The following is a 20,040-nucleotide window of genomic DNA, read 5'->3' on the forward strand; positions in this document are numbered from 1 at the left end:
CTCTCTAGGTCATCACAGAGCATTGAGCTCAGTTCCCTGTGCTATATAGCAGCTTTCCACTAGCTATCTATTTTACAGGTGCCAATATGTATATGTCAGTGTTACGCTCCCAATTCATCCCACCCTCTCCCATCTTATTTATTTAAAAGATAGTTTTGTGAGTTCCCTGGCGATCCAGTGCTTAGGAGTCCATGCTTTCACTGTTGATGACCCAAGTTCAATCCCTGGTTGGGGAACTAAGATCCCATAAGCCACATGGTATGCCATGGCCAAACAAAAAAAAATTTTTTTGTAAAAAAAAATATATATATAGTTTTAAAATCATTTAAAAAGAGCTCAATATATATTTCAAGCTTTAGACATATAGTTGAGTATAAAGAAATATTTTAGAATTTATTTTTGACTGAACGGTGTCTTTGTTTCTATGGGTGGACTTTCTTTACTTGCAGCCAGTGGGGCTACTCTCTAGTTGCGGTGTGTGGCCTTCTCATTTCAGTGGCTTCTCTTGTTGTGAATGGAGCACAGGTTTTCAGTGGGTATGCTCAGCAATAAGAGCACTTTGGTTTAATCACTGAGGCATGTGGGATCCTCCTAGACCCGGGATCAAACCCATATTCCCTGCACTGGCAGGTGGACCTCCAGTCAGTGAAGCACCAGGAAGGCACCTATGCTCACCACTGTCCCACCAACACGGCACAGGGAAGTCCCTCAAATTTTAAAATAATATTTCTTTGGCTGTGCCGGGTCTTAGTTGTGGTACTTGAACTCTAACTGCAGTGTGTGGGATCTAGCTCCCTGACCAGGGATTGAAACCAGAACCCCAGTATTGCGAGCTCAAAGCCTTAGCCATTGGGCTGCCACAGAAGTCCCTACAAAATTTTACATTAAGATGTTGCAGGAAAAAAAAAAAGATGTTGCAGGTGTATCATGATTATTATTAAAGCCATTTCTATAAAAAAAAAATCAGGAAATGGCAAATCAAAAAATGTTTTATTCACAGAAGTCCCTACAAAATTTTACATTAAGATGCTGCAGGAAAAAAATAAGATGTTGCAGGTGTATCATTATTATTACTAAAGCCATTTCTATAAAAGAGCAGGAAATGGCAAATCAAAAAATGTTTTCTTAGAGCTTTACTCTTCTGACATTATCATTGCTATTTTAATAGAAATGTTACAGAGGGTGCAAAAAGTAGAATGCTGGCAGCAGAAAAGCCACCTTTGTGTTGCTAAACTTTTTTATTATTTTTCATTTTTAATTAAATTAAAAACTGTCTGAGCTTTCTTTATCTAGCCTAGGACCACTGGTGCATCACTGGTAACAGCACAGATATGCCACGGATAACTAACAGCAGCCAATGTGCTGACGTTATTTGAGTGTAATATATCTAGCACCAGTATCCTCTTGGCTCCAAATAAAAATTAAAATGTACACAAGTGTCTAAAAACAGGCATGCAGTGTGCAAATCTGAGGCCCAACAAGGAAAAAGTAACATTTAAGAATACTGACAAAGATTCACAAAGGGCACATGTATAAGCCTTCCGCTGTTGTTCAAGCCATGGCACTGTTCAAAGTAGTTAACAGCACTTTTCGTTTCTGGCTACAGCTCATGTCTTATGGGATCTCAGTTCCCCAACCCAGGCCACAGCAGCGACAGCACCAAATCCTCACCACTAGGCCGCCAGAGGACTTCGAGCAGCACTTCTGGACATTATTTGAGAAAGGTGTATTCAGATTAGCCAACTGCCACCTTCTCTCCAAGCCTCAGCTCTCCAAATAATTTACATCAGGAAAACAGATTCCATTCTACAAAGGAAGAAGGTGGTGGCTTCCAAATTGGCCAGATTTGGGCACTTATGGCTTGAGAAAAAGCCCAGTTACTTGAGAAAGAAGAGATCCTTGGAACAAATTACTCCAGTTTTGCTGTTAGGTCTCTTTAGGAAAAAAGTAGTAATGATTTCAGTGATTTCATTGATATTGGCAAGATCAGTAATATTCTTACCTTCTAACATGAATTTTCAAGTTTGTTCCTATGTAAAGTACTTGTAGACTCAGAGGGCATGGTGTTCAAGCCTTTCAAAGGCACTCCTGAAGCAACTTTTGGTTTGTGCACTCAGAGTTGAATACATTATGATACTTATATATATAGTTTTAAGAAGCACTACTCCTTAGAAATTGTCAGGGAATTGTTGAGCATTGCTGTGCTTATCACCCACCCTTACATTTTAATTTTCTTTTAATAACAGGATGTACTGCTGCTTAACAATAAATTCCATTTTCAGGACTGTTAAAACCTGATTACTTGGAAAACAGGTGGGTGCTTCATGACTCTTAATGTCTGCTCACCAGTATCACCTCATAAATTATTTACCATTTTGCAGCTGTTGGTGAATTTTGCTTCCAGGATGTTTATGTGAAAGAGTATGAGTATTTGATATAAACCAAATTAATGAGCAGGGGAAAGAAGTTAGAATGAAAATGGCCTCCTAACAGTCTTAGAGCTAAAGTATGTTGTAGTTATGTGTTCCATTGTGTACAGAAAAGAAAGCATTCTTTCCTTTTTGTTCAGAAAAACAATTCTCCACCAAATTACTATAAACTGTAGTAAAACACAATAAAGTGTTTAAATACTTCTGGCTTATCTTTTTTTTTTTCTGGCTTATCTTTAAAAGGAACACTATTTTGGTTTGCAATTTTTGTTTAACTTTCTTCACCTCTTTCACTGATTTGTCCCTGGTGAAAAGGCTGAAGATTTTTAACAGATCCCAGACATGAACAAAAAAATTCTCAGAAAGTTGGCTTGAAGTACAAGTCTTTTCTGTCTGAAGAGGGTAATGATTACACTGACAGACGGTATAATGAAAATGCACCAATGCAGTTTATTTTAATTCTAATTTATGAGAATAACTTCTTAAGTGCAACATCAGAAGTCAGTCATCAATACTGAATTTGGAAAGCGCAATCAAGAAAAGAGCCACATTTTTTATTGGAACTACACAATTTCCATAGTACTAGGTACTACGATTCTAGAACAAAACCAAAAACAAAAATCTGAAATATGCGTGAGAAAAGTTCTTAAACTCCAGGAGATGCACATGAACTGCCCCAAACTGGATACAAAAGGTTGTGTAGTGTATGCACAGATTTTTCTGGGGAAAGGTCCTGTAACTTGAATCAACTTCTAGAGGTGTCCAAACAGTAAATGGTAGAATTCTAATCTCCTCCATTTCTTCAATAATGGAAGCTGTGGACTTTGGGAAGTTCACCTTTGCACATTTAAGAGTCAATTTTCATGGGAAGAGGGTAGAAAAAAGTAACCTGTGAGGACTGGGGAGCGAAAAACTCTGAAGAGTTCTTTACCTCATAAGTTTTAGTAACATGTTCTGGTTTAGAGAGGGGAAATGGGGATATCAGTGGTAACATCATAAAGTGGACGCAAGGAGACACCTACAGGGATTTTTCAAGTCCTTAAAAAAAACCAAACGTTAGTATGAAAAAAGCAAGAGCAAGAATTAAAAATGCAATTTAACTTGAGTACAATTTTCCATTTCTGCATATCAACAACTTTCTTTATTTCTGAATGTCACAAACTTCAATCAGAATACTTTAAAAAATATTATTTTGCATGCACTTAACAAATCTGACAAAGGACAAGGAGCAAGTTAACTTGCATTATGCTATGGAGTTTAAACTGAACAGCCAATGAACACATATTTAAAATCATTAGGTACAGATAACCATGAACACTTCACTGCATTAATCAGATGGCATCCTACCTCTATGCACACGCTCATGTAATACTACGAGTAATTACCCTGCAGCAGAGGCAAAATGGAGATGGAATCTCCCTAAAAAGCAAGTTTAAGGGATTAAATAGTGTCGTCATCATCATCATCACTACTGAGAACAAAGCTGCTGCCTGTGGACAAGGGCCCTTCCTCCTTAACATTCCCTAAACCACCCACAGTCCCTCTCTCATCAGAATCTTCAAACAATTTGTCACTGGAATCGTCATCAAACAACTTCTCATTGGAATCATCATCTTCAAACACCTTTTCATCTATGTCTTCATCTTCCTTTACATCTCCATCTTCCTCATCTTCTTTTCCGTCCGAATCTTCAAATACCTTTTCATCTGCATCATCTTCTTCGTCCTTTTCATCAGCATCTTCAAGTTCCTTTTCTTCTGCATCTTCTTCGTCCTCTTTCTCATCCGACTCATCATCAAATACCTTTTCATATGCATCTTCCTCTTCTTCCTTTTCATCTGACTCTTCGTCAAACTCTTTCTCAGAGCCTTCTTCATCAAACACTTTTTCAGAGCTGTCATCTTCGAATTCTGATTTTTCAGACTCATTTTCTTCTAACTCTTTTTCCGGAATGTTTTCATTAAATTCCTTGTCGGAGGCATCTTCCTCAAAACCTTTCTCAAGGCCATTTTCCTCTAACTCTTTTTCAGAGCCATCTTCAAACTGCTTTTCCGAGCAGTCTTCAGACTCTTGTTCTGAGTCGTCATCTTCAGAAGCCACCTTTTGGGGGCTGGCCTCCCCCTCAGACTCCTTGCCGGGGCCTTCTTCTTCAGACTCCTCCTCATGGCCGTTCTTGTCAGGATCTGTTTTGAGTTTCTTCTTTTTGGATTCTCTTTCAGGGACAGTCTCTTTTGACTCTTTGTTAGGATTACCCTCTTCACGCTCTTTCTCAGGGCTGCCTTCTCCAGACTCTCTCTCGGGGAAGTCTTCTTCACGCTCTCTCTTGAGACAGCCTTCCTTAGACTCTCTTTCAAGGCAGCTCTCTTCAGATTCTTCTTGGGGACCTTCAGCTTCTTTTTCAGGGCCACCTTCTTGAGCATCTTTTTCAGAAGCAGCTTCTTCAACTTCTCCCCCATCTTCCATTTTTTCAAACTTCTTTTCATCTATAGGTTCTTCAAATGCCATTTCAGTTGCGGCTGCTTGAACATTTGTTTGAGATGTGCCAGGGTGCTCAGAAAAATGCCTAACTCTAGAAGGCCCTGCCCTTTCTGGAGCACGGATGGAATTTGAACGCTGCAGGCCTCTGTTGGCCTCAGGAGCGTTGAGGAAAGCCTCCCATCCTCTCAGCCTTTCCTCCCTTTCTCTTGTGGTCTCCTCCACCTGTGTACACATGGAAACTGCTGTTAAGAGATGTTTTAGGCCAAAAGAAGTAACAGCGTCTTGGAACATTTCTAATATTGCTGACAGTACTCTGATTTTATAAGGTATCACTTCTGGGAAATGAAAGCAATTCCCTATCTTCACTTTCCAAACTTTACACCTTAACTTACTAGCACTGACCTTAAGATCGTTTAAATAAATGCCCAATGCCACAGCACTGCAGAAATACCTCATCAATTAAAAAGTTAATCATTGAACTGTCTGTACTTCATAAGACAGAAAAGAAGAGAAACACTTTAGCTTAATGTGTTCTTTCCCTATTGCTGTTCTGAGCAAGCTCAACACTTCAGACTTATAAACTGAAAGAATGAAACATTTTTCTTTCCATACTCTGAATGTAAAGGATTATTTAAAAGTACTGTTACATTAAACAGATTACACATAACCGAAAACTTACATGAAAAACTGCTAGATCAGTATCTGTTGGAATGAAAGAGTTCATGTGCCCTTGACAGTTGCAGAACTCACCTGATAATCTGTAGTTCCATCCCACGCTTGGGCAGTGATTTGACGCCCACCAAACCACCTTCCATTGAGGGTTTCAATACAATAATCAGCTTCCTCTGGATCCCTAAAGGACACAGAGGCCACACCATCGGGGTGTCTCTAAAAAAAAACAAGGAAGATGAAAGAAGGAATGAATGAGAAAACTGAAAGAGAAATATATGCACGTGGCAAAGTAGGGAAGTAGTATTCTTTCTGATCATTTAAGCTAAAGATTTTATGTATGAAGTCTTTCTTTCCATTTACTCCAGCCAGTGACACGCAGCTAGCTACTTCTTTAGCTTAACTTTGTCTAGCAAAAACCAAGCATGATATCCTTGGAAATGTTCCTGCTCATAACTGTATCAAAGAAGAAGCAGACAGCATGGTTGTTAAGAATGTGGGCTGTGAAGCTGAACAGCCTTGGGATTAAATCCTGGCTCTGCCATTTACCAGCTAAATGACCTTGGGCAAGGTGCTCAATCTCTAAACTCCCTCATCTGTAAAATGGGTAAATAAATAAAAATGGGTAAAATAGCACCTACCTATCTCAGGGGATTGGGAGGATTAAATGAGATAACATGTAAAGTAACTGTAGTTTGCAATCAATAAGTGATGACTCTTTTATACTTTCACCTGGCCATATACATACTCAAGAGTGATGATAAAGGAAAATAACCAAGTCTATCAAAGTCTTGGCTTGTAATCCACGTTCATCTAATTGCTGCTAACAGATCACCACCACTAGAGAGCAGACCTACTACATAAAAACATTAATACAAAAACTTGGAGGCATACTGACATTTGGTAATAACTTATTAAAATGGAAAAAAAAATGCTTTAGGAATCATTTGTTCAAGCCACGAACTTACATCAAAGAGAAGGAGCTTCCTAATTTGTCCAAACTTTGAACACTCTACTCGAAGGTCTTCTCTGATTTCATTCAACACCAGTGGATCATCCTACAAAAACACACTCAATTAAAAGGGGTTTTCCCCTTTATAAATCCTGAGAATGAAATTTATTGCTCTGACAAACCAACAAACAAAAGTTTTGCTTAAGGTTATTAGCTATGTTTGCCTGCAGTCTACAAAATTAAAAAAAATCAAAGTCGAAAGAAGTTAGACTATCACATCTGCTGCTACTACTACTGGTCTGCCTGGCTTTAAGGTGGGGGGATGGACAAGTATGGTAGGCAGCAATGAGAACATGCAGTGGCAAAGGAGAGTTGGAAGGAACATGTCAGTGAAAATCCCAAATAATAGCAGCTGTAACAGGTGAAGTCCTGTGGCACATATTAAGTCAGAGACTGCTAATTCTTATGTTCTGCATGGGCATTACAATGACTGTGAAGATGAAAAATCTTTGCTTTGTGCTTTGCATAGATTCCTATTTACTAAAATGTTGCAAGGGGGAGACATATATCCTTTTCATTGACTGAAATGAAGTGAAGTGAAAGTTGCTCAGTCGTGTCCAACTCTTTGCGACCCCATGGACTATACAGTCCATGGAGTTCTCCAGGCCAGAATACTGGAGTGGGTAGCCTTTCCCTTCTCCAGGGGATCTTCCCAATCCAGAGATCGAACCCAGGTCTCCCGCATTGCAGGTGGATTCTTTACCAGCTGAGCCACTAGTGAAGCCAAGAATACTGGAGTGGGTAGCCTATCCCTTCTCCAGGGGATCTTCCCAACCCCGGGATTGAACCGGGATCTCCTGCATTGCAGGCAGATTCTTTACCAACTGAGCCATGAGGGAAGCCCTTCATTGATGGAGTGTCCTACAATTATTCTTTGTGCTTCTGAGATTCTATTTTAACTCATAGGGTAAACCTCCCTTATAAGGATTCCTGTTCATCTTGCCTCCTACCACACTGCAATAGAAACACACAAATTAAGGAGCTGCTGTTAACCAGACAATAAAAATATGTGCTTAACTACTGCTTTCTTGCAACTATGTCTATTAAGAATACTCAAACACTGCTGCTTCTAGTGGTCTTGAGTCCCCCTCCCCCAACAACAAAAGGACTTAAGATTTCCTGTGGGAATTAAATTTTTCTTCAAGTTCCAAAGCATGAAAAAGGCTCGTAAAAAAGTTACATTATCAACCTGAATTTCAACTACATACAAACAATACAAGGATATCCTATCTACTAATTTCTATTGAAGCAGACCTAAACACTTTTTAGGAAACATTTGAATCCTCACCAACTAAAGAGAACAGCAAAAAATGACAAGTGGCTTCTCCTTCTTAAAGTTTGTCAAAAGGCAAAAATAAACAACTGGTAGGCAGTTACTGAAATCAAATTTAAAATTAAAACTGTAAAAATCCTATAAATCTGAGGCTTCTAAAACTATAGCTGGCAGGACTCTGGATTTCTCCCACTTATAAAATCTAACTTTGGAGAATATGCCAATTTGTTTTATATAAAATTCTCAAACCTGAGAGGAATGGGGAATGGAGCATAAACTCCATACTCATTTAGTAAAGCCATGGGGTGGCTTCTAGTGATGTGTGTGCGGCAGGTAGTTCCTATCAGATTGGGTGCTTTCTGAAAGCAGGAATCTCCCTTGACTGAATTTCAAATACCTCACAGAACACAGCACAGTCTTTTCACACAATGAACAGTTGATAAAAACTTTTTCAGTTTGATAAACTGTTCCTAATAACTCTATTTTCTTTACCAAAGGAAATCAGGATTACATTAAAAACAAGAACTGTTTCAAAATATTTGACAAATTTAAGCATGATTCCACAGTAGAGGGAGGGGTGCATTACTGTCTTTCTTTTTTAAGAACTTTTTTATTTTTATTTTTGGCTGCATCAGGTTTTAGTTGCAGCATGCAGGCTTAGTTGCCTGGTGGCGTGTGGGATTTCAGTTCCCCAACCAGGGACTGAACCAGCGTCCCTTGCATTGGAAGGCGGACTGTCAACCGCTGGACCACCAGGGAAGTCCCTGTCTTTATTTCTTTATCAAAGTCTCAGTGCCCTTCCTAAAAGAACATAAAATTTCAGCCAAAGACTTCCCAGACTCCTGTTTTCATTTTTACCAGCTTGAAAAACAAATGTGTCTCTACTGCTATAGTATCATGAGACTTAAAGATAATAACCCCTTCCCCTGGTTAAGTATCTTTAACTTAGCCAAGCATGAAAATTTTCCAAAGACAGCTCTTTGCAAGCAACAGACCTGAGACTAAACTCAAGACTGTTAAGCTGAAACCTTCCGTGTTCAACACATAATTTTTTTCCAGGGTGGTGCTTTGTTTTCCCAGGAAAAAACCGTATTTCTCATTCCTTTCCAATCTAAACCTATTCAAGACAGTCGCCAATAACCCCATGTGGCTGCTGAACCCTTGAAACATGGCTTGTCCAAATTGATGTGGGCTGCAGATGTGAAGTAAATATCAGATTTTGAAAATTTAGTACCAAAGGGGGAAAAAAACAATGAAACATAGCTTATTAACATTTTTATGGTATACACTAAAATCATAATATTTGGATATATTGGATTAAAGAAAATTCATTATTAAAATTTACTTCTTGTTTCATGTTGTATTTATACTGTGGCTGCTAGAAAAATTTAAGTTACATATGTGGCTCAGATTAGACTTCTATTGGACAGCCCTGTTATACACAATGAGAAATCCACCTCTGCATCTGAGTTTTGGTTTTCCATCTCTTAGTATTCAAATTTGCCAGGCATGATTTTTTTTTAAATAAGGCTTTGAATTAAACACTGAAAACCCCTTAAAGTTACATTTAAAATACTAGCCTTCACTGTTCACCCTGATACCAAAAAGTATTTCTAGGCATTTTGCTTCTAACACTAATCTGCTGTTTGGACATACAGGCATACCTTGGAGATACTGCAGGTTCGGTTCCAGAACAGCACAATAAAGCAAATATTGCAATAAGGCAAGTCACACAAACTGTTTTGGTCTTCCAGTTATGTTACACTATACTGTAGTCTATTAAGTGTACAAAAGCAACATATCTAAAAAAAGATATGCCTTAATTAAAAAAATACTGCTAAAAAATGCTAACCATCACCTGAACCTCCAGCCAAGTCATCATAGTAACAAAGATTACTGATCACAAATCACCATAACAAATAGAGTAATAACAAAAAAGTATAAACTACTGCGACAATTACCAAAATGTGACAGAGAGAAAGAGAGTGAGCAAATGCTACTGGAAAGATGGTACTAACAGGCTTGCTCCACACAGGGTTGCCACAAAAACTTCAATTAAAAAAAAAAAAAAAAAAGGTTCAACCCCTGGTCAGAGATCTAAGATCCCACAGGCTACATGGTATGACCAAAGAGGAAAAATAATAATAATAAAATAAATAAATTTAAATAATGACATGTGGCTATAGTCTACCACACTGGACAATCTACTACAGTGGACAGGCCTATACTGATACACTTTCACATTCAGGCCTACGAAACACTGAGCAAAAACACAGAAACTGCTGACAGGCTCTCATCAAGCTCGGCAGGCCACACAAGCCCAGGTAGATGGGCAAACAAAGACGGTACCAAGGGTTTCTCTGCCCAAGAACTCTGAAGCCCATCACTGCCCTCCCCAGCCTCTGTGGCACAGCTGTCTGAAAACTTTCCTTCATTTGCAAAGATGCTCAAGAGAAAATATTCTATTCACTGAGTGAATGAAAACACTCTGCCTTGTGAGTAAAAGAGGTTTCATTCATTCTTTCACTTCTTCAGATGAATGTTGAGGGCCTTCCGTGTGCTAAGCACTGGGAATATAACAGCAAACCAGGTAGAAAGTGCCCTGCCTCTCATGGAGCTCATATTCTAACAGATGAGATCCAATAATTTCAGATAATAAATGCTATGAATAAAATAAAACCGGTTAATATAAAGGCTCTATAATTCCAAAGTTATACTAAACCAATCAAGATTTTCTTTTTTAAACAATCAAGAACTTACATGCATAAAATTTCTATGCTTAAAAACGTCCACTGGAGGGAATTTGTAGGAGTCAAGGAAGAATAAATGTGCTTTTGGAAGGAAAGATTATTTGTTACGCTAGGAAAAATTAAGTCTGCCCAGGGTGATAGCTAGACGTAAGTGTATCAATGAGCAAGGCAGGAGGCAGAAACAGGTTAAAGGTAATTACTCAACAGACTTCAACTTGCAGAGAGCCCGGATACTTAATCAATTCAATCTACATTTATGTTCATGTTCAAGTGTTAGGAGTATAGAATGTTGTGAGTCTAAGGTCTCCAGTCACAGAAATTAATAGGTCACCTAACTAAAAAAAACAATTATATGCCAAGGAAATAAAATGTAGATGAATCACAGGGAATTCTGGAGTTGCACCAAGTAGACTAGATACCATGATCCATTTATACATGCCTTTCAAAGACCCAACTGGGAGGGACAGCATTTCAAAAAGCATTTAGTGTGCATGTGAACACGTGTGGGGGTTTTTTGGCCGTCCTTGCAGCTTGAGGGATCTTAGTTCCCTGACCAGGGACTGAACTTAGGGCTCCCAGGAGTGGAAGCTCAGAGTCCTAACCATTGGACCGCCAGGAAAGTCCCTACATGCATTAAAAAAAAAAAACAAACATAGTTCATTATCACTGCAAGTCTAAACTGGCTCTGTTGTATTTCAAGATTCTTCAGGATTCGAGTTAGAAGAGACACCACACAGTACTAATAGACCACATGTATCTTCTCAATGACCTCAAAAGATACAGCCTCCATAGATGCACAGTAAATCCTATCACCTCACTATTTACAGAGATAGAGTTTCACAGACCATTTTGGAGCTCTCTCAAAGGGGGGCTAAAATGATATTGCTACTCTGATTCTGTCTCAGTGCACAAAAGGAACAAGAGTGGGCTTTGGTAGGAACAAGAACATATGCAAACTGTCTGGAATTTTACATTAGGAACATTGCTTTCTTATGTGTAACTTGTTATCATTAATTTCAGAATCCAGGCAGAGAATAAAGAATTGTTCTTCCATGAATGATCCCATGAGTCTAGGCCAAAACACACAGAAAAGAACAAGATGCAGAATGTAACACAAGGTACCCTGATGACAACTAATATTCCTTAATCCTCTCTAGTAGCTCTGCTTCCTTTATTCACTTTTATTTGCTGTTCCTAGAATCGTCCATGGACATCAAGTATTACGAAGTCCTCCTGATAGCCACTAAAGAGTTTTGTAAAAATTAGATTCTGAAAAAAAACCTCCACTACTCAAATGTCGGGGACTGTATTTCACTTGGAGAAGGAAATGGCAACCCACTCCAGTATTCTTGCCTGGAGAATTCCGTGGACAGAGGAGCCTGGTGGGCTGCTGGCCGTGGGGGTCGCACAGTCAAACACGACTGAAGTGACTTAGCAGCAGCAGCAGCAGTATTTCACTAAGCTAAGGTTTTTTAAGGATCAAACTTTCAGCACTAAAGTGAGGTTTTCATTTCCAATTGTGAAACTGGTCCTCCCCACCAAAGTAAGCCTGTATTGTTGAACTGTACTTAACATCCACAAGTGACTCACAGAAATCTTTTCAAGACTATATTTTTAATATAGCAGCTGCCATTTGGGGCCACAGTATGGGTATTAGACTGGTTTACTTGGGATATGACTAAAAGAACACTGGACTAAACCTGGGAAAATCTGAAACCTTCAATTGATTCTTGGTTCCATTTTCCAACCATGACAACTCATGAACATGCAGGATGTGACATGAGAAAGATGTGGTGAGGCAAGCTTTGGGTTCTCTTGAAAGAAAGAATATCTGTGTTTCTAACTGTACTTCTTCCTACCTCAAAATCCATTGGATGAAACATGTTTTTGATGATGACAACTCGCTCATGGCGCATTCGGGATGGGCCAGCTCGTCTCTCAGGTCTCCAATCCAACTGCCTAAGGAGACAAAGCAGGAACAAGAAGTTGTGAATTTCATTTCAGACTTGTTGGAGAGAGGAAAAAACCAGCTATAAATACAATCCTTTATTGAATGCTTAATAATGATTATTATTTGATTCCAAAACAATGTGTATTTTAGTCACAGTTACTGCACAGTTTTCTGAAATAAAAATAATGGGCAGGTGAAAGATGGACCCAGTATCTGAAATGCTCAGAGTAAGTATATTTTTCAGAACTGCTGTCTGGTTGCAAACATTCCAATGAGACTCCTGGAAAATTGGTAATTATTTAGTATCTACGACTATCTAGGAAGAGACATTTCGAGGCCAAGGAAATGTTCAAATTGTATTAGTTTCTAGGTATTTTATAATTATAAAGAACAAACAACTGCACTGAAATATGTAAAACTACTCTGTTACAATCTTAAATCTTACTGATTTGTCTATAAAATGCTTAGGTATCTACTTTATTCCTATAAAAACTATTGGCATCACAACTAAATTCTTTTATAACCATTTTACCATTAGTTTAAGCATAGTGTTAGAAGCTTTATTTAGAATTCACCATGATCTAAGTGCTCATCATTTTGGCTCATTTCTTAAAACCAGTATATTTCAAAAAACATTAAATAAATTAATAGAAACTTGATGACATGTGTATATTATATACAACCACATAGTACACGAAAAATGATAAAGCTTATAATTTCTAAGTTCTAACTCCTACTAACTAGTATAAATGTAAAAATTTAGCTCCTGGTACGCTGATTCCATCCACATTAAAAATGAACTAATGGCTCTCATATATAAACCTGAACCATCTTATTTAATTTGATATTCAACATTTTCTGTAGAGATGGCTTTATTTTATTTAAGTCCCTGTTGTATTAAAAATGAACACCCCAGAAAATGAAAAACACCATCACTGCCAAACATCCTATTACACAGATTACTGAAGGCTTCTGAGGATCTAATTAAAGTTAAAAAAATTTTTATTTTATATTGACATATAGTTGATTTATAATGTGTTATTTTCAGGTGTATAGTAAATGAAAATTCTTTAAAAATAATCTGCAGGCATATTTGATGGAACAAAACTATGCAGTTATTACCAAAAACATACTCTAGAATATTTATACAAAAACTTTCAAAACGGGAAAAAAAAACACCAACTTTTGTTGCATAGACAGCTTTTTCTTGTAGTCTTTGCACTTCTTCTTCTTCTTTGAGGCGTCATATTCTCCCTTCAACTGAAATTTTGCCACCTCGACGTGTAACTTGTAGCCTCTAATTTCATCTTCATCCAAAAGTTTTAATGCCAGATCCACAGATTCTCTCTTTGTAAAGCGAAAACAAATTACAATCAGTAAGTTACAAACTGAAACAAAACTTTAGGAGTGTTTTAGATGAATGATGACTATACACAAAATAAAAATTTAAATGTAACTACCTACATGGGAATAAAGAACTCCAGAATGCCTATCAGGAAACTTGTATTTAAGTCACAATTGTCCCCAACCGGTTATATGAAGCTAGGCAAGTTATTCAAGCTCCCTGAGCCCCAATTTCTTCATCTATAAAATGTGAATGGAAATGCCTTCTTTGCAGAGTTCCCGACAAAATTATAGTTATACCATTACTGGAATTGCAGTTTTGCCTTTTGGAGTCTCAATTTCTCATCTGTACAATGAGGCAAATGGACTTGCGTGATTTCTAAGGTGCATTCCAGTTTTAAAATTCTAAAAGTTTCCTACTTTTTTAAAAGACTAGATGACTGAAGAAACTGGGAATAGTTTGGTCAGCCTTTATTTTTTTTTGTTCATCAATTAAAATGTAGGTCTGTGATATACTAGGAAGATGATTATCTGACAGCTTGAGCATTACACACATTTGTGCATTCTGGGTCCTATACAAAGAGGGCCGTTGTCAGCTCTGCACTGATTCAAAGATCTGAGGAAAACTCAAAAGGACAACTGAAATCAGCCACACAATCAAATATGGATCCTGGAACAATTAACTATGTTATTCTGGAACTCAATTCACTGGTTTGGTAATCTTGTACTTTCATGGATCATAAATTTTATATATAAAGTTTATATATAAACCCTATTTTTCTCTTTAAAAAATTTAAAACCCAATGAAACCCCCTAAGACTCTTCACAGATTTTTAGTAAATCCTGAAGAACTTATTAAGTGTTCAAGCTCCTTACGTTTGAAAATTACATAAATATCTTCCTATAATGGTCATAGTCTTGTATGATCCCCATCATGTTCAAGAACAAGGTCAAAAACCTATCTTTCCCAATGCTGTCAGCTTACTCTTAGCCTCCTCTGATTTCACTGAAATGCTGTATACTCACAACACACTCGTGACGTTGGTACTGTTATTTTAACACTTTGATTTCACTTTGTAATTATTTTCAGGTTCCAAGACATATGTAATATGCCATCATTGTGCCCATTTCTTTTGTACCCTGCAATAATGCATAGTAACACATGCTCCTAAGGTGATAGGTGTTCCAAAATTAATGGCTGCCTTGACACTGAACTTTCCCCTGTGCAATTTATGGTACCATGAATACATAAAGTTGTGCAAATGTCTGTTAATACTACCCTCTCTTCTCTCATTCAAAATATATTTCAAAGCACTAAGCCTAAATTATCACTTCCTTTATGGTTTAATTCAGGGGTCAGAAAACTTCTTTTGTAAAGGGCTGGTGAGTAAATATTTTAGGCTATGTGGGTCATGGTCTGTGTTGCAACTATTTAACTTTGCTATTGAAATGTGAAAGGAGGTATAGACAAATGTATAAATGAATCAATGGGGGCGTGTTACAATAAAACTTCATTCACAAAGATAGGCAGTGGGCAGAAGTTTGCCAAACCCCGGTCTAACTCATTCCAATGGGAGAATAAAATGTTACAGACTTTTTCTTTGTGGATTTTTTTGAATGTGTTCTGCCTTGATTACATGCATACACTCCTAAAGAGATATTTGTAGCAAGAATTCTTTTAAGACAAAAGAAGCACCTCTGTCCTATGACTTGCGTAATACCTTGACTTGGTAACATAGTTTCTTACAAGAGCAAGTAAATAACTTTATCAATGTGATACACACAAGCACAATCAGAAACAAGAGTTTTCTTCCCATCCTGTTTTGAATAGCCCTCACCCTTGGTTATCAACTATACAAAATTATAGCCCTGGTTCCTGAGCTGAAAATGGAGATAGAAGAAACTTACACGACCACATAACTAACCTTCAAATAACAGCAAAGTCCATCTCCTTTAAGATTTCCTTGATTATCTTTGTAAAGCTTGACCTTAAATTCTTCTGTTTGAGGATCTCTCATAATAATGCCAAACTTCGACATGAGCTGTATAAACTCATCCACTGTAATGTCTGGAGGCAAACCTGTGATGTTAAGGAAAAAAAATTATAAAGGCATCTATAACAAAGGTGAGGGTTACTTAAGTTTCTACTAATCCAAAATCTGTAATTTGGATGAGTGATGAGTGCACCAAAATTTTGGTTTTCTAAGTGTGTAAAAATCTCACATCTATAGACTTGAAGAAATTTCATATTTTAATGTATTCAAATATACATTAAAATCATGCTTTGATTAGGCCTTGTATCAACGAATCTGAAGGGGCAAACTGCTGAGTTACCTAAAGCCGTCAGAAAGGATGGCATGCAGTTATATACACGTACTTTTTCTTAGTTTTATTAAAAAACAACGTATTCCTCACTAACGTAAATAGCTGAACAAATAAATGACACAATGATAAATAACAGAATTCAGAGAAATGGAAATCTAAAAATAACTTTGTGAAAAACCTCAAAATCAAATATTTTCTATTCTAAATGTGGTTAAAAGGTATACATACCGGACACATAAACATTTGTATTTCTGTCTTCTTCAACATGAAACCATCCTAAAAATAAAAATCAAGTAAATAAATAAAACACATGCAAGAAAAGGTAAGAGTCCCATTATGAAATCCTGACAGTGTGGCAGTTTCTCAAAACTTCCAGAAACTTTTTCTTACCCTTAGAATAAGACAGACTTAATCAAATCACTGGCTAGTTTTCAAAGTATTTGGATCTTTGGACAAGTAATTCACTTCAGAGCCCTGTCTGAAAAAAGATGGCTAGCTTATCTTGGTTCTTTATGAATCTGATACTACCTTAAAAAAAAAAACCTTACCATTGCTCTGACTATAAGCTGGCATAGGTTGCTTCTGACTCCAATCTACTGTGTCAGACCTGGCCAAGCCGAAGCAAAATTGACTTGTTTAATTTAATTAGAAGTACCAAAAAAAAAAAAAAAAAAAGCAAACCAACCATATAAACAGAACTTTAATCTCCTAATAAGAAATACTGTTCTGCAAAGGAAGAAACTGAGAACTGAACTGAATTGAAACAATCCGCTTGATGCCTACAGGTTAGTGGGAGAGTCAACACATGAACCCGAATAATAATAATAATTAAAAATACCTGTCTTATGATTCTGTCAAAGTTCTAACTCTCCAAAAAGTAAATACATATACACATACTCATATTTTTAACTTTTATATTCATGTTTTGCAAGCTAAATCTACTTGCCTGATTCAGCCTTTCTCTTTTCTCCCTTCTTTTTCGGATCACTGGGTTCAGGGGGTTGTCTTTGCGGAGGTTCTTCTGCAGGCCTAGCACTGACCTCTTGGACACCTTGGACACTTGCAGTAGAACTAGATGCACCATCGTTAGAAAAGCCGTAATTGGCCTGATATGTAGCAATGAAATCTTCAGTGATCTAAATAAGAAGTTTAGTGCACACACACACAGAAATTAAAAAATGATTTCCTACTGTGAAAAGTCTACACTGTGTTAAATAACAGTATATTCAGTTATACAATGTCACATTCGAGTGTTTCTGTGGATAACAGTCATTAAAGCATATATGAAGAACAGTCACCTACGTAGAAAACTGCCAAAGAGAATAAAAAAATTAAGACATGGGTACTTGGATTATCAACACAAAAGTCTGAGATACTATTAAAGGCATTTTAAGTGACGTTGGCACCTTTCCTAGTTGTTTCAATCGTAAATTACTATCTCTGTAGTCTACTTGACTAAGACTACAAATATATATATCAAAGGAAGTACCAGATAACAATAAACAGAATAAAAACCAACAGTCAACTAATAACCTAACAACAGAATCAAATTTTGTTTTATTACACAGATGAATATAAGTGTATGCACTCTAAATATTTAAATACCTGTAGGCAGAGAACACAAAGACTAGAACTCTGATTTGATGTATAAAGGATGGGGCTAACAATTACAAAATTAAAAGCTATTTTAACACCATTACGAATTAAATCACATTATCATTTAATGTCAAAACAAATCAAGAACAAATCCAACTCACATCCATCGTCCTGGCTCTTAAAGAAAAAGACACAATTGCACAATGAAACAAACGTAGTTATATCTTCATAGCAGTCAATGTGAGGAACACATAGGAATGAGGAAAATTTAAAACTTGGAAGTTTGAAGTGGTATGGGTTCCATAACATAAAAAGATAGAGCCAAAAATTACTCTAATAGCAGATGACTGTTGAAGTACTCAGAAGGCTGAAGAAACCAAATCTGCACTCTAGCTGGCACCACCAGTAACCAAGTGAAATGTTATGTTTAACAATTCAGAGGGACTGGAACATACACACAAAAAATGGGAAATAGTTGAAATAAATAATTAAAAAAATAACACTCAAATTACACAATGCAGACACGGTTTGCATCACTGGCTTGCAAGTCTATTGGTGTGTGATAAGAATCCTGTTTTCCACGTGTACCACGAGACTTTGATTAACAGGGTACTCTGATCAAAAAGTTTACAGAACCAAGTTTAACATCGGTCATTTTACTTCCAAGCTTAAACAGAATGCTTAACAATTTACAGGTACTCTAAATAAATACGCGCAGATCTTTTCCATCCAAATTCTGTGCTCTTCCTGTCATATTTCTATAGTGATATGGTTCAAATATACGTGTCTAGGACCAACTTTAGTAGGGAAGGAAAAAAGATGCAAAGTTCAATCAGTAAAAATTTACCAATTTATCAATTTCTTTCAACTCAAGAAGTTGCATTTTGCACCTACCACATCAGTTAACCATCTGAATTCCCAGGGTAAGTAAGATTGAGACTACTCGAGACTAACATCGATTGAATTTGCTCTTGGTGTTTTTCCTCTTTGCAATAAAAAGCAGTCACTGACAAAAACCAACTGCAACCGTCATAGATAAAATTAATAAGGCATAAAAAGGACTTAAGAATTACATTACATTGAAAACATCTCCCTAAAGATATCCGTTCCTTTATACGTCGGTTCTGCCACAGATAAAACAAAAAGAAACGTCACTAGCCAGAGGGGCTCTAACCCAGGACCTCAGCAAAGAAAACGTGAAAGGAGCGCCCCGCGAGGCTGGCCAGGTGGGCCCGCTGTGCAGCGGCGCCCGAGCGACTCTTACCTTGGGGAACCAAGCCTTCTTGTCGAGGTCCCACTCGTACGGGGTGTCAGTCGGCTGCTGCCCGAAAGAATCGGTTTCTGCACCGGGATCTTTCTCGGTGTCGTCGTCCTTGGTGTCTCCGTACAATTCTTGCATTCGCAACTGCTCATCAAACTCGTCGTTCGCATCCAAGTTGTTGCCGCTCATGTTGGCCACTTAGCCTAGAGGCAAGCTCCGGTCGAATGAAGAGGCCGAGCTGATGCTGGAGGGGAACAGAGAAAAGGAGGTTGGCCACACTCAGCCCGCTCCCCACCGCCCCCCGGCCCGCCTCCCCGCGGCGCCCCAGCAGCCCCCGGGAAGTCAGGGCCACTCGCCGGCCGCACCGCCCCCCGCTCCGCCCGCTGCCCGCCCGCCGCGCGCGCGCGCGTCGCAGGTTCCGGCCCCGCCGCGCCACCGCCCACCTGATTCGCCCCGCCGGGCCTCGCAGCCGCCGCTCGATCCGGGTCGAGGCGGGAGCGCGCAAGCGCGCCGCCGCCGCCGATCGGGTCTGAGGCAGCTGCGGCTCCCGCGTCTACGTTTGGAAACCACTTTGGAAACCCGAGGCCCGCTCAGGATGACACAGTCGCCATTGTTGGCGCGTCGCGACGTCGCGGGTCGCGCCGACACGCCCCCAGTGGCGTCAATAGGGGCCGACGCGGGCCAGCGGCGTGGGGCCCCGGGGGCGGGGCTCTGGGGGCTGCGCTGCAGCAGAGCGGTGATGCTCAGCCGGGCCGTCCTGGCGCGGGGGCCGCGGGGAGCGCAGGGCCTGCGGCCTCTTGGGAACGCTGGGCTCCGCGGGGTCCGCAGCGAGCCGGTAGCCCAAAGGCGTGGGAAGATTCCCACTCGGCCAGCGCCGGAGCAGGCGTCGAAGCGGCCGCCATCTTGGGGGAGTGGACGGGGCGGGCGGGACAGGTCGCGCTGCGACAGAAAG

At 38.9% G+C, this 20,040-nt stretch overlaps 1 protein-coding gene across 1 annotated transcript; it reads right to left on the bottom strand.

Annotated features, from left to right (window-relative positions):
• Positions 1-2,856: 2,856 nt before the first annotated feature.
• On the bottom strand, positions 2,857-19,737 carry HTATSF1 (HIV-1 Tat specific factor 1). Its single transcript, XM_043459036.1, has 10 exons — positions 19,532-19,737; positions 19,092-19,332; positions 17,178-17,367; positions 16,460-16,507; positions 15,832-15,986; positions 13,746-13,909; positions 12,471-12,570; positions 6,545-6,634; positions 5,658-5,795; positions 2,857-5,129 (listed from the first exon to the last, which is right to left on the bottom strand). The coding sequence occupies exons 2-10, from the start codon at positions 19,275-19,277 to the stop codon at positions 3,870-3,872; spliced, it is 2,331 nt and encodes a 776-aa protein (XP_043314971.1). The 5' UTR covers positions 19,278-19,332; positions 19,532-19,737; the 3' UTR covers positions 2,857-3,869.
• Positions 19,738-20,040: the final 303 nt, after the last annotated feature.

Source organism: Cervus canadensis, chromosome X (assembly GCF_019320065.1).
Source record: "Cervus canadensis isolate Bull #8, Minnesota chromosome X, ASM1932006v1, whole genome shotgun sequence".
NCBI lineage: Eukaryota > Metazoa > Chordata > Mammalia > Artiodactyla > Cervidae > Cervus > Cervus canadensis.